General features: G+C 42.0%; 1 protein-coding gene across 4 annotated transcripts in view; it reads left to right on the top strand.

The window, feature by feature from the left end:
• The window catches only part of DPP6 (dipeptidyl peptidase like 6), a 572063-nt gene that overhangs the window by 434633 nt on the left and 122395 nt on the right, over window positions 1-15035 (top strand). For all 4 annotated transcript variants that reach the window (XM_055805889.1, XM_055805888.1, XM_055805890.1 and 1 more), the window contains exon 6: window positions 10190-10242. In XM_055805889.1, coding sequence (XP_055661864.1) covers window positions 10190-10242 — 53 coding nt within the window. The remainder of the gene's footprint in view (window positions 1-10189; window positions 10243-15035) is intronic.

Here is a 15035-nt window from a genome sequence, read left to right as displayed (position 1 = left end):
TGTCCCACTGTCTTGCGTGATTTCAGTTTATTTTTCCTTATGTCAGAAAATAGCAATGTCGCCTCCAGTGAGTTAGTTCCACGTGTACATCGAGACACAGCTCAGAGTCTTCTGACCTCATATGGAACTGGAAAATGAGTCTTTCACTGAACAGAGAGAGGATTTTGGACCAAGGTTCCTGGCATGTATCTGAATACTTTCATTCTTCTTTCACATCCACTCCAGTGCTCTTACTACTTTCCAATGCTTTTTGAAGGTCTCATCTTTCTTGTCTTGGATTCCTTTCTTTGAGACTTCTAAGGGTGCCCTAAGCCTATGACCGTCATAAAAGATTTCAATGACAGTACTAACATCTTTGTAATATTATCCTTCTCAATTGCTATAGTAGAAAAAGGATTTTTTATATGCTAAGAGTAAATTTTAATAGAAAGAACATATGCTGTGGTTCTGTAGTTGCTAATTTCTGCCACTAAAGTGAGTTATTTAAAAGTGAATAAATTAATTAGATACACTAAGCATTTAGCCCATTTTCATGGCTTGGTTCTCACGTAATTGCTACAAAGCTGCACCATTTGCATTGTAAGTGTCACAAAAAAGAGGTTTTTAGAATCTTTCCACATTCAGTCTGCTCAGCTCAAGAAATGTTTCATTTAAAGAAGGCATTATCTAATGTTTCATTAAAAGCACTGATTTTTAACCGTGGATTTCTCATGCTGTCCTTCAGCCCTCACACCTGCAACTCCAAACTCAACAAAGGTGAGTGTCAGTCAAGGTGTGTGTACCTTGTGTACAACAGAAGGTGAGTGTACCTGTGACCAACATAAACTCATCTGCATCAGCTACCCTGGGCTGCCTTTATAATTACTGTACTCCAGGGTGGAAATCTAAGTCATCAAAGACTGGTCAGAGGAATCGTACCCTAAACAGCCTTTTGGCATCATTGTCTGGGAAGAAGGTGTTACTACATGAGGTTGTAGGTGCAAGAAGAGTAAATGCTTGTGAAGAACAACTGGAGAGGTCAATGATAGGGACATCCCTCAAGGCAGACAGCTGCAAAGAGAGTGGCTCCAAGCTGCAAACTGCAAGAGCCTGGGAAAGTTTGGGGAAGGATGACCATAAATAACTCTAGTCTTCATTCTGAAGAGGATAGTGAACTGGGTGGACTTTGGGTCTGACCCAATACTGATATTATTATGACCACAGATATTGCAGGAGAATCACGGTTGTATGTTTTGAGTGTGATTGTATGGATTTGAAGGGTTTCTGTTTCCTGGGTTTGGAATAATCGTTGTCTTCTTCTAAAACTTTTATTCAGCCCTAGGCTACTTCTGTACTCTTATTCTTATTATGTAGTAATATTGTTTGCTTATCTTTTACTTCTTTCCCTTAGATACATTGTTTGGTATGTTAGAATCACAACATTAATTGTATGCTAGATAATTTAATTCTCATTTCCACATTACTGAAGAGTACTATAAAACAGGCAAGTGCAGTGCTTGGAGAATCTCCATCCAGTCTTACACTATGCCTGCTGCAGAGTGGGAGAGGAACCTAGGGATTTATACCACGTGATGAGAATACTGATAAAAGTTAAAAAAACCCAAGATTAACATCAAAACAAGCTCATTATTCATAACCCTCACTCATAATTCTTAGTAACACAGTTGCAGATTCTTCCCAATAACCTGAGCAACAAGTGCACAAAGGGTGGTGCAAAAATCTGACTGTTTTGTAGCTGCCTTTTTATTTACCAGGTAAAAATGGAGCAGTTGTCCTTTAAGCCATGGCTGCAAGTGCCTGCTGGTGCTGCCGGTGCCAGCGGAGCGCTGTGAGGGACAGGTGGCTCTGGAGCAAAAGGAGGCTTTTGTAATTGCTTGGCAGGGCAGAGCTGTATTAGAGTGCAGCAGCAGTTGGCAGATTGGATTAACGCTCTCCTAGGGGTGAGATCTGGCACACGAGCTGTGTGTTAATACCTGTAGCCTAAGTTGGTTCTGGAGCTGCATTTGTAACAAAAAGAGCATCCAGTTTACCTCCACCATGTCACAAAGTCATAAATCCTAAAGCCAGCCTTGAAATTCCCTTTCGGCATTGTCAGCAGGATAAAGCTTTCAAAAGTGTAATTTGGCAACATATCTTTTAATAAAGAATTATTATCATGAAACAACTGAGATAGATGATCAGTTTGTGGAACATGAAGTAACAGCATTATCTCACAACACTGCAGTCTGTCTATTACTCTGGTGAATGTTGCCATCACACCTTATTTATGGTTATTTTGCAAACTAGAGACACCATGATTTGCAAAGGAGTAACTCCTTGGCTTTTCTTGTTCAGAGACCTTTGGTTTGGTGGTGGCTGGAAAATCAGCTTCTAATCCCAGCACCCTCCCTGTGTGTCTGTGGGAGAGATTTACATATTAACCGTGCGCGTTGCCTGCAGCACATGACCCAATTACGATTGGCTTGAGCTTGAGTCACAAATGCTTCTAAAATGCAAGTCCCTGTGACATCAGTGTGCTGTCCCTTCCTGATGTCACATTGATGTGAAATTGTTGCTCCAAGGAAGCTTCTCTGGTGTGGGTGACAGGGCATTCACAGCACTGCGTGACTAGAGAGCTGTTCTGGTTGTCCTCTACGCACCAAGGACAAGCTTATGGAGAAAGGCTCCTTCAGGCTTGTATTGCAATGATTTAATTTTCAGTCTGAGACATTAAATTGTTAACAGATTTGAAAAACAGAGCCATGCAAAGGCTCTTCCTGATGATCCATTGTCTCTTGTTCTTCCACTTTCCATCCCAGTATTAAGCATTTCCTCCAAATAGATTGCTAAAATTTCTTCTTGGTTCTGGAGATATCCAACTGCTGATCTTTGATTTTCTACAACATTGTGGAGCAGCTCCACATGCCCACTGGTGTGACTGAGATAAGGTGCTGACCTGTTGGGTCTCTCTGAGACACTGACCTCTCAGTGTTGGCTGTGTCATTTCACCCAGGCACCGTTACACTGCTGGGTTGGGATCCTCCCCTCCTCTTTCTAAGAAAAATAGTTTCCTCCCAGAACTCAACTGTAATACGTGCATTCCCGAGATATCTTGCTCCTTTTGCCCAAACGTGAATCTAAATTAGTTCCTTTGGAACACAGAGACAATTATAGCAAAGGCAACCAGTCGCTAAATGCTCCGTATGCCAACTGACCCAGAGACCCTTTCTTCTTATCACCTTTCCAGCTCAAACCTATTTATTTCCCCCATCTCTGCCCTTTCCTGAGCTCCCCAGACCACCCTGGAGGGGCACAGCTCTCTTGGTGTGCATTTTCTGTAGCTGTGACTGCATTGCACATGTGGCTGATCAGCTCAATACAGTGTAGTGGGAAAGGGCATCCCAAATCAGGTGTTTGGTAACAGCTGTGGGTTATTTGGCTGCCAGCTGAACCAATGCACAGGAAATGCTCATTGATAGCATTTCATTATGGTTTTCCTCATTTATCTGAGGCACAAAGAGAAATGGGCAGTGTTCCTTGGAGGGTTGTAGAAGCAGGTTGGCACATGGTGTGAGACTGTATTAGAGGTACATTACTTGAGAAGTGATAAAGTATAAAAGGATAATTCAATGTAGAATTAAAAGAGAATTTGCTGTCTCAGAAGAAAACAAAACAGGTCAGTATCACAATGAATTTGAAAGGTGAGAATGTTGAAGAGACCTCAAATTATATGCCTTTATTGATTTGTTTAGATCTCACAAGCAATCGAGCTTCACTGAGTGTAGGGTACAAAATACCGGTATGGATTTTGGTGTGGTGGTTGGTTTTTTTATTATTACAGTGACACAAAAGGAATAGATAGCATGTGGGTTTTGAGAGAATCTAATTCCGGGCGGGTTACTATGGAGTGCCTATTAGCAATAAAAAGGTGGTAATACATTGCTGAAGCGGTTGGGCTGAGGAGAATACTGCTACTGGTCTATCTCCACTGATAGGAAAATGAAAAGACTGTTACCTACCTTCCCACAAACTGTGCCTCAGCCAGAGGTAACCCCTTGTCCTCTAAATCATGAAAACATGAGAGAATGAGGGATCAGAAATTAAGCATTACCAAGAAGTTGGTGGTTAGTTACTGGAATGGATTTTTCATCCCTTTTGAGGGCCAGTTCAACACATAATGGGAAAAAGAGGATTTCTTCCTAACGGAACAGAAGGGTTCAAGTTACTCATCAGTTTTCAGGTTACACAGCCCCAGAAAAACCAATGGTATCACAAAGAATTTTGATGAAGGTAAATGATGTTGGCGTAAGTGGAAACTTAGTCTTTGATGTCAACTTTCTTCAAAAATACAGAAAATTCTGCGAACAGGTACAGTGACCTGCTTTAATTCTCCACATAATACCATAAAGAAGTACAGGAGTGAGGTATTTTTAGTCAGACAATTATCTTTTTTTCTCTACTGGAAGATCTGTGCGAATGGCATAATTAACCTGTAAAGATAACACAACATTTGCTTGTTGGTGACTGGCCAATAGCAGAATCAGTGTGGCAGTGTGGTAGTGACTTGTGTCATCCTTTTCTGTGCAAGGTATGTGCACGCAGTAGAAAGAAACACAACTTCTGGCTAACGTTTCCTTGTGGCTTTCCTTATGAACCTGTTTTTCCCTCCCTTTCATGCCTTCGTTAGATAACGGGGTACCAAATACGTGAACTGTTTGCCAATGCAGAGCAGCAGCCTTCCTACATTCTACTTTAATCTCTTCTCCCTCTTAATTTGTCAACTTCAGAGCCTGGTTAAATATCACAGATATTAAAGGCCAAATGGCAAATCATCTTTCACCTGCATATTTTGCATCACAGCATGAGTTACTGTTTAAGGGTGCCAGGACCGTTTTGAAAGGTGGAGTATGTAATTATGGCGAATGTTTGGGATTATTCAATTGGTTTGACATTCACATGTGCGTTTGGGAATTTGGCTGCTCATAGCACAAGTAGGAAAATGGGCTATATAATCCACTTGCATCAAATATCTTTTTAGAGACTATTCATGGGAAGCCCTTTTAGTGGATCTGGCAGTTCCTGTTCCACTGGCCACTTGTGCTGTATTTTTACTGTCTTACTGTAGAGTATAAAATGGAATAGATTATGAAGATAATTTGGGTCTGTTAGCAATCCTGAGGGGATCTATTATTTGCAGGTATTCATTATTGTTACAGAATTAAAAGTGATTCCTTTTACCCAGCTAACTACTAAGTGCTTTATGATTAATTACATTAAAACATATTCTTGCTGTTTTCAGACTTTAGCCAACCATTGTATAGTTTTATTTCCAATGACTATTTAGCGTGTTCATTTTTATTTGGGGATACCTGGATGACTTTTTGGATGAAATGTAGTTCCTGAAAAAAAGAAAGACACTAAATATTAGAAATTTTGTACTAAGCCTTGCAAACTGCTTTATAACGCAGCTTGCACTTCTACTCTGCCCTGTGGCGGTTTCAAACTTCAAGTTTTATGGAGGTTTTGTGAGTTTTCTAGATGATTCATTAATGTAAATAACACTCCTGCTTGAAGGACCAGGTGGCAGTATGGAGTAATTTAGAAAATGGATGCAAAAGATGTTTTATTCCTGCATTTATCAAGTAAGTAATAATCATGAGATCATGGCAGCCAGTCCACCTGGTTTTTAATCTCAGCTCTGCAAACTGTTTGAAATGCTGAGTGGCAAGACCCTAAATTAGCTGATTTGATAGAACAGCCTGTTGAAAGATGAGAGGATTGGGCTGATCTGGGGAGTCCTCTTCTAAGGGTTTTTTTCCCTCCTTCTTTGCTTGTAAACCTCCTTGGAAGAAAGTCTGCATGTGCCTCTTGTTTGTATGAGCATAGAAGAAAGCCTTTTGATGCCAATTACTGCCGGTGCTAGCACGGTATCAGCCCACAAAGTGTGACAGGAATAGGCACAGAAAGTGGAAGTGTAAACTAAACTCTTCTTTTTTTTTTCTGATGCTAGTGATAAATCCTCAGCAGGTAGCGTAATCTTTCATACCAGCAAAAATAGGCTGAAAACACATTTCACAATCGCCTTCTAAAAATTCCCTAATTGCAATCTAAATCTTTTCCTAATCCTTTGTGAGTGGCACAAGTGCTGCCAAATTGAAAAAAATGGTGGCAATGTAAGCCTTCTAACAAGAAGTTAATGAAGGTGAAGGCTCTGTGTGTCCACTTTACGTCTGTGTGACAAACCAGGTGAGATGGAGGGAGGTAACCAGGATCCTGCCTGTCTTTTTGGACTTATATCGAGTATTTGTGCACTTACTTTGGGGCGAGAACAGGAGCTATGGATTCTAATTTAAAGTATATGAGTAGCCATAAGGAATAAATGAGTCCAAATCCATTCTATACCTAAATAACATGTATTTCCTATTGAAGTAAGCCCTGCTGGACTAGGACCTCTCTCCTTGGAGATGAAGCAGGTGCTTTCAAGAAGGCGTTACTCCACCATTCACACCATACTTTGCCCAGCAGTGATGTAGCACAGAAATTGCTTCTTCCATTTTGTTTCTGTAGCTTGTAGGAACCACAATTTACTTGTTATTTTGGAATCTGGTGGTGGGGAAGAGGTGGATGCTCTTCTCTGCTGCTATAAATGCTGCAGCGTTTACATTCCTGTTGTCACCTGGCCAGGTCCAGGTTTCTTTTGTTGATTATATAAAATGAGGTCAGTGGCCTCAGAAAAAAGTGTTGTCATATATAATTAGTCCTGCACTTTTCTGAATTTTAGAGAGATAATTGCCTTTCCAAGACAAGTGGAAACAGATAGATCAGTCTCTTAGACTCTTGGTGATTTCATTGTAAACACACACATGTTGCAGAATGTAATGCAGATTGAAAGTAAGCAAGATCTGTGCTGTGACCTGGGATGAGAAGCCCAGTGGGAGCATGTTTCTGGCACAGTGGTTTTAGTATAATGACTTTTACAACATTGGTCGCAGCTGGCATGGGAGCTTTTGTAACCCGATTTTGGTAACACCTAGAACCCTTCAGAGCAGTCTCAAACCTGTTCTAACTTATGTTGGCGTGATGACTTGGCACAGAGGGTCTACAGAGCAAAATGTTTGCCAAAAACTCTGCTACCTTCAAATATGCCTCTCTACTGAGAGGAGCTGTGTGCTTCTGGGATCCAGCCAAAATCAGGGCTAAGAGCATCAGATCAGTGCAATGGCTTTTACTGCACCCCTTGGGTAGAAGGGAAGCAGAGGGAGTTAATACCATTATTTTTGTAGGCTAAGCCTCAGGAACAGTGAGGTTAAATGAAATGAATACTAACTTTTAAGCACTGTCCAGTTTCTGAGGCTTAGCTTTAGAATTCAGAAAAATGCTTATCTCTTTCCTTCACTTTTCCCTGGTGTTGGGTTTTCCTGCTGGTAAGTGAATAGCCTAAGTCAGCTCGACCCCAGCAAAAAAGCCAAAAATTTAGTTGAGATATTAAGCAGACATAGTCATCCTCTTGAAAAGTTAACGTAACTTCATTCAATTTTCATATCTAAGAGGAAAGCAGCCATTTCATTTCTCAAAAAGGCATTAAGTGATGTTTTCCCTGGATTCCTGTCTGCTAAGGAGGATTGTTCACAGTGTGTTTTCCAAACAGGTTTGAAATAGTAGGGATGAGGACTTTTGAGCTGCATGTACTCTTGTCCTAAAGAACTATAATAAAAATAAATGTCTAATCCTGAAATCTTTGCTCATAAAAGTAGCTGTTGTTTACATGAGCAAGCCCACTGATTTTAAGGATTTATTCGAGAAAGGATTGCTCCTGTAACTGAACTCTGCCAGCTGCAAGCCTTTGAAGGCTAGATGCTGCAGGAACAGCTGATGTGAGATATTTCAGAGTCTGCCCAAAGACCCAAGAGGATGACAAATGATGTTCAGAAAATAAAGGAGTTCTTTGAAAGTCCCACAACTTACGTCTTCCCCACTCCTAAACTGTCTTGGCAAAGAAAATGTTTTACCTCAGTCTCCATTAGTGGCACTAAGACAGCTCTGAACACTCGAACTTGGCTGTGGGGACTCTGTACCACAAGCAGGGACATCAGCAGATGTCCTGCTCGAAACTTCCCTAGCCGTTTCTTTTCTCTCCAGCCTGACACATTTCCTTATTTCCCCCTGAAGTTGTCCAAGCTCATCTGGGGGGTTGGCTTCTGCCTCTGGTAGCTGACAACACAGCATGGCTTGTGACCTTGAACACCAGTCCTTGCCTCAGATCACAACTGATATATCTACATCATTTTCTACATCTTACTACTGGGATATTTGAAGACAAAAGTTGCCCAGTATTTAATGGCAATATGGTATTAGGTTTTTCAGCTCTGTGGAGAAATTTAGTCTTCCAGTGCATTTTCTTTAAGGAATTTTAGCAGCCTTAGAACTTCAGCACAGCTGGAATAAAATCTAAGGCCACATGCATCAGGCAGGTTTCCAATATCAGCACTGTAAGATTCAGGAGCTCTTTGGTATGATTGGATGGAGACAAGATAATGCTAATTCATTTGACATCATCTGTAACAGGTGGATCCAAAAAAACAGCTGTAGTAAAATAAATGCTGGTTTGCAGTGAATTCAGTTGTGTTGCTGGGGCCTCCCTGATATCCATATACTACAGACTCACTGGGCTCGAGGAGTCTTTATGTATCTGAATGCCTGAAAGGAGATAAGGTTTTGGGATCTGACCTGATGATGTCCTTGTAACTAAGGGAGTGAATTGCAAGGAGAAGAAGGGGATCACGCCAGTCCAGCATCAGTCTCTTCACTTCATAGGCAGATATCCAGCGGGTTCACCTCTGTACTCTGGTGGTAGCTTTTTTTCAGGGGGTTCATGCAGTAGCGTAAGGATTTAGAGTCTGGATTCAAATTGTAAGAGAGAAGTTTTTTTTTAATAGCTACAGGATGATGTGCCTTGTGTTGATCTGCCTCTCTACTGTGTCTCCAAAAGATGTAAGCCTACTATAGATGCTACTATGCAGGCTTGCCCTTGAGAGTGACGGGTAGTAAGTCATGGTCGCCTGTCTGTAATGCTAGCAATGTGCTTGGGATGGCCACTGCTGAGGCTGGCAGCACCATCCGGAACATCTCGTGGGCTCTTGACATAAGTTAAAAAATATATATATATAGCTGAGCAAAACCAGAGGTACCTAGGAAAAACAATTTGATCAGATAGACTTCATTGGTGAAGCAAATATTCAAGAAGTTTTATCCTCTGGGACAGGATGCTTTATGAGAGCCACTGGAGAGCGAGTGGCTTAAAACGTAAGTAGAAGTCAAATGAAATGACTGTTAGGAGACTTATTTATTTAGTAGCACACAGTAACAGGACAGAGTTGGAAGAGTGAGTGCCTGTATAAATGTGTATAAAGTCATTCATAGTTAGACCTTTCACACTGGTGCCCTGACTCTTGTGTTGCTCAGCATTGCTCCCCTTGGGCAACCACAGATCACTGTTAGGGGTTGCGTTGTCACTAGTAGAAAATCACCAACTCTTAAATCTCTGACCTTGACTCAGTATTATTATTATTATTTACTACTTAGAATATAAGTAATAAAGCCTCCCTTCTGAGATGACCTGCCATGCTTCCTTCCCAAGGCCCAAAGAGTGCAAATTGATATGAAGATGCAACTTAGCAGATCAAACAAACGGGAGGTCAGCTTTACACCCTAAGTCAATAAGGTTTTATTTGATGACTGACAGGGGTCTTACAACCTGCTCTGAGATCACCCAGCATCACTCCCTGTTTTATTTATGTGGGAATAAAGAAAAAAATACACATATAGCCCTGTCGTGTCTAGTTATAATGATGGAGAATGTCTCCAGCTGACCAAGGTGTCCTCATTAATGATTGTTCTATATTTAGCCCTTGCAGAGACCATGTGCCCCCAGTTTAATCAAAGACCTGGTAGTCATGGTAACGACACAGAGCATCTGGATGTATACGATTTGCCAAACACTGTAATAAAGTGCAAGATGAAAAGAACACACAACAGCATTAGGTGAATTATTGTATTGTTCTTTTCTACTACAGATTTTGAAATGTTTATAAGAGCTCCCTAGCCATAAATGCAAGATTGTTTTTGCAGAAAAAGGAGCCCTGTTAACACAGGTGACAATTACTAATCTCTTTTTTTTTGTTTTGTTTTGTTTCTTAATTTCGTTTTGCAGGTGTATCAGCATTCATATACGGCGTATTATGTCCTCAGCAAAATACCTCATGGGTAAGCAATTTTTCAATGTCTTCATTTTAGAACTCAGCCATTAAGAATTCTGCAAAATAATGCATATTGTGAAAAATGGTTTCCTGTGACAATCCTTTGCAATGGTCTGGCATTCAGCTGCAGCCTCCACTGAGCTGTGTGTTTTACAAAAGATGACATAGTCTGGAAACAGAAATACTCAGCTTCCCTGGGGAGTCAGACTACGTGAATTTCATATTCCGGTTTTCAAGTTTTTGGCTAGAATATAGATGTGTTGGCATCTGGCTGAGAGCTGTGGTTGGCCACCTCCCAGAGCACTGTCAGAGGATCTATCCGAGGGTGTTTAGTCCCTTAAATTTGGTCAGAATTGAGGCATTGCCCTTCAGTTTTGTGTGTCTTGGCAGATTCCCTTGATACAAATGCTCTCTCTAGCATCCCATCTGAAGGCGGATAGACCAGTAGTCTGTTCCCAGGATCCCAATGCTGCTTAGATACATGCACTCACAATTACACTGAAGCTACGAGCCTTTGGGTTTACAGTTTATCTTTTCAGAGAGTGTAAGTGCAGACAAGCAAGAATGCCACACAGGCTTTACACAGCATTTCTAAACTTAATGAAAGCATATTGCTTTACCTAAAGCACGTAGTATGGAAGGTTATGTATCGTTGCAAGTAATAAACTTCCATCACACAATGCCTCTTCATTTAGGTCCCCCTATCCAGGAGGTCCTGATGTAGGTTCAGTATTTAACATAGGCATCATTTAGCATGAAGGGATCCTTCTTTAGCTTTGATTATTAATTGCAGTTTTTTTAGTCACCCTTTCTCAACTTCTGTGGCATTGTAGGTCACCTGCAGCTCCATCTCCATCACCCTGCAGCTCATCTCATCTGTCTTGTTTCTCTAGAGTTTATCCCACAGTTCTACCTGCTTTTCCCTTAAAAGATACCTATTGTTAAATATATATACTTTAAGGACTGGCCCAACTGGTCAGGAGTGGGATGCCACCATACCAATAAGACATGTGTAGGCATATGATGATATATGGTGTTTCAGAGTGACATTTCCATAGCACCAGTGGAAATACGTAAGTTGCACAGCAAAATTCCTCACATCATGGTCAGTAACACAAAGCTAAAAGCCAAGAAGCTGATGCCAGGTTGTGTTTTTGAAGTATCATACTGGTGATAACTGTGTGGGAATGGTATAAAGGGACAATATACTTGTGCTCTGGCCTTTCTGTAGAACATTGCACATGACTGGTTACAAACCACATAATTTCAGTATTTGCTACACTTCTTCACTAAGTTGTCACTTCTATACATTATGGCTAAACAGGCAGTAGATGTTTTGGATCCTTGGGATAGATGGCAAAACCTGCAAAGTTTAAAGAAATCTGCCTGGTTTATAGACAGGCTAGAAAAGCAGATTACTGAGAGCTTTATCCAGCTGAGTTTTGAAAACCTGCAGGGCTGGGGACTGCACAGCCTCACTGGGCAACCTGTCCCCTGACTGTCCTCATGGGGAGAAAGTTTGTCCTTATATCCAGTCTGAACCTTCCCCTTCAGTTTATACCCACTCTCTCTTACCCATAGCACTGTATTAAATGGATTACTGTGTTCTCTGACTTAGGAAAACACGGGGGCATGTCCTAAAGTCCTGTTGATTTCTGCATCCACGGGCCAGGCGCCTGCCCCTGAGAGAAGGCAGGACCCTGGCCACCCCTGGGTGCTCAGTGTTTCCTACTGCTTTTGTAGGCAGCTCCCACCATGCCTGTGTCCAGCGGCTCGGCAGCCTTCCCACTGGGCACTCCTGGGAACCTCACTGTTTACCACAGGAATGATGTTTTAAAGGCAAAAGTCCTAAAGTCAGACACTGCAACAAACACCTATGTTTTTGAGGCTATGTCCTTTTTCCAGCCAGGTGTCTTTGGTACAGTAACAAGGGGTTTTAGCAATAGAGAAGTACAGATTCAATGGCAAGATAGAAACACATCACTCAGCATTTTTTTTCCTTGTAAAAACTTCAGTGACATTCAGATGTTCCTCAAGGACAAGCACACTTGTACATACACGCACATGCAAAAAACCCTACAGAAAGAAACAAAAAAACCAAAACCAAAAATCCTCCATCCCACCCCCAAACAACAACAAAAAGCTGAAATAACTTTCTTTGGCTTCTACTTAGCAACAGAGACATAATACTTTGTACAAAAACATCTGTACTAGGCACATACATGTTTTAAAATCTGTGAGCCCTGGAGCTTGTGCAGCCTGCTTCCCTACAGCTTGTATCTGGTGATTGACTCACCACAAAAAATCATGAGCTCGAGGTTAAGTTGTTTCCATGTACAGTTAGAACATGGGAATCAGGACATTTCTCACTATCATCCATGTCAAAGCTCTGGTCTCCCAGTGTGATGTGCTCCAGACTTCTTCGGTCTTTCCTTCCCTGCCTCAATCTGGTCTTTGGTTTTGCACACACACACACACATACTCGAATATACTGGCTTTATTTAATTTTTCAAAACTTCTCTCTGGCAATATATCCGAAATTAGCTTGTGGGCTGAAAGGGTGTAGAAAACCAGGATGAACACTCAGCATGAGCACATAAGCTTTGTATCTGCAGTAATCCTGGCTAAGAGCAAAAGCACTTGACTGACAGCACAGTTCTATTCCAGACAAAACAAAGGTGGAAAAAATAAAGTATCACACATAGTAGGCATTAGAAATGCTAAAAAATAACAATATAGTGGTCCAGGAAGTTTGCTACTACTAATTCATCATCCTTTTTCATCCCTGACAACCAGCTTCTTGCTCCCCGTAGCTTCAACTATATTGCATATTCAGCTGTGTTTCTCTTTGCTCTCCATGTTTGGTTTGGTGCAGGCAGCTGGGGGGCTGGATGTGTCAGAGAAGTACCCAGTATAAGGGCAAGATTTGGAAAGTGAGGGGGTGCCAGAAGGCACACAGGTGTGTCTGGCATTGGTGTCCCTGCAGTGTGAAATAGTGATGGATCAGGCAACCAGTGGCAGGAGGAGGGCTGGAAGGATTGCTATGTGTCCTGTTGGTACAGGTATGGTTTACACAGTGGTTTGGGCTGTAGGTACTTATATGTAAGGGCCCTTTCTGAGAAAAGGCTTCGTTCCTTGTCTGGGTGCCAGGCTGCAGAGTGATTGTGCCTTAAAGTGTAGTGAGGAAGCAGCTCACACTAAATCTGGCTCTCTGAGCTCACCTGCAGATCAGGCCTGTGCACACCTGTCTGCAATGAGGGGCTGCCCAAAGCCTCCCAGCGAGGGGCAAGCCCACCACCTCCCCCAGCTTAAGTACTGGGGAAGAAGAGGCCTCCTCAGGTGAGCATGGAGGGAGTAAACAGCTTGGTGGAGTGTGAGCTGGCTGCAAAGGTGCTTTGCTACCAGGGCAGAACCTGGGTGGGTAAGTGGTTGTATATAACCAGCATTTATGTGGGCAGTAAAGGATCTCACTTGGGGTCTGTGCCTTCATATGCCACACTTACAGAGGTATTGCAAACCATATTGTACAGTAGCAATTGCATTGATGTTTTGGGTAGTCACAGGGCGTGTGCATGGTGGAAAGGGTGGCACATTACTATTTCCCTGGAATGTGGGCATTTATTGTTCATTTGGAGTTCTGCATGTATTTTAGGGTGGTGCATTGAGAGAGAGGACAGGTGTAGCAGTTGAACATGATGTAACAGGTGATGAAATACTTCAACTGAAAGTGCAGCCTCTGTTGAATGAAGGACTAAAAATCTCTTCATCACATATTTCATATTTAGGACAGGAACATTGGTGTGATGGATATGTGTGGATGAAGATTCTTGAGGGCAGACCAAGCACACTGACACAGCACAAGGTTCAGTTCAGTTTGATATTCCAGGTCCTTTGGTGATGACGAATTTGCAACTCAAAGGCAGCATCCTTGCCTTCCACATGAGTGACAAAAGTTCTTGGCACTGAGCAACAGCTCCTTTGCCATTTGTAAAAACTGTTTTCCTGCATTAGTCATCTTCTGCAAGTAGGCACCAGCTTTCCACCCCATCAGTGTGTGCCAGTGGTGCCTCAGCGTACTTCCAAACCAGCAGCCAAGGCAGTGGCTGCTGGTGAACAAACTCATTCCCCTCTGCAATATCCCTCCTGCTCATTAAACACTCCTGGAAACAGGCTGTGACAGTGTGGCTTTCCTGGTGCCCTTCCTACCCTGTTCCTCATCTCAGCTATGATCTGCCTCATCAGGAAGGCCAGACAGTACAGACTTTGTACCCACTCATGCCCCTGCTAACCCCTGCTGAGACTAACTAGTAAGTAAGCGAATTAATCTAATCTGTGGCATCACTTTTTAAATAATGTGACGTTAATCTGCCAGCATAAATTGCTTTTTAAAGGGAAATTTCTAATTATTTTCACTGTGTTCTGCAGACTTCCCAGGTTCAGGCTTTGTTTGAAGTCAAAAGGGGCTTGTACCAGCATTTTCCAAGTTTCATTCTGAGCTCTCCATAAGTTTGACAAGCCAATTTGGGCATGTCCTTAACACAAACGTTTGAAAATGTTATTTTATACAGGGTGCAGGACTGCAACGCTTTTCCCTGAAGCTGTTGTGGAAGTAAACTCCCCGCATGAGGAGCAGCAGCACAGTTTGGCTCTCTACAGGGCAACTAATACATGCCAATGGCACAGACTCCAAGCATCTAGTCTAAAAATTTAAATAAACCCAAGGTAGGAGAAAGAGTGAATATCTCTGCAGGGGTACTTACTGCACAGATTTCATTTCTCCTCCGTTTTTTTCTTACTTCA

This window comes from Falco peregrinus, chromosome 5 (assembly GCF_023634155.1).
Source record: "Falco peregrinus isolate bFalPer1 chromosome 5, bFalPer1.pri, whole genome shotgun sequence".
NCBI lineage: Eukaryota > Metazoa > Chordata > Aves > Falconiformes > Falconidae > Falco > Falco peregrinus.
This window is presented reverse-complemented; position numbering and strand designations above follow the sequence as displayed.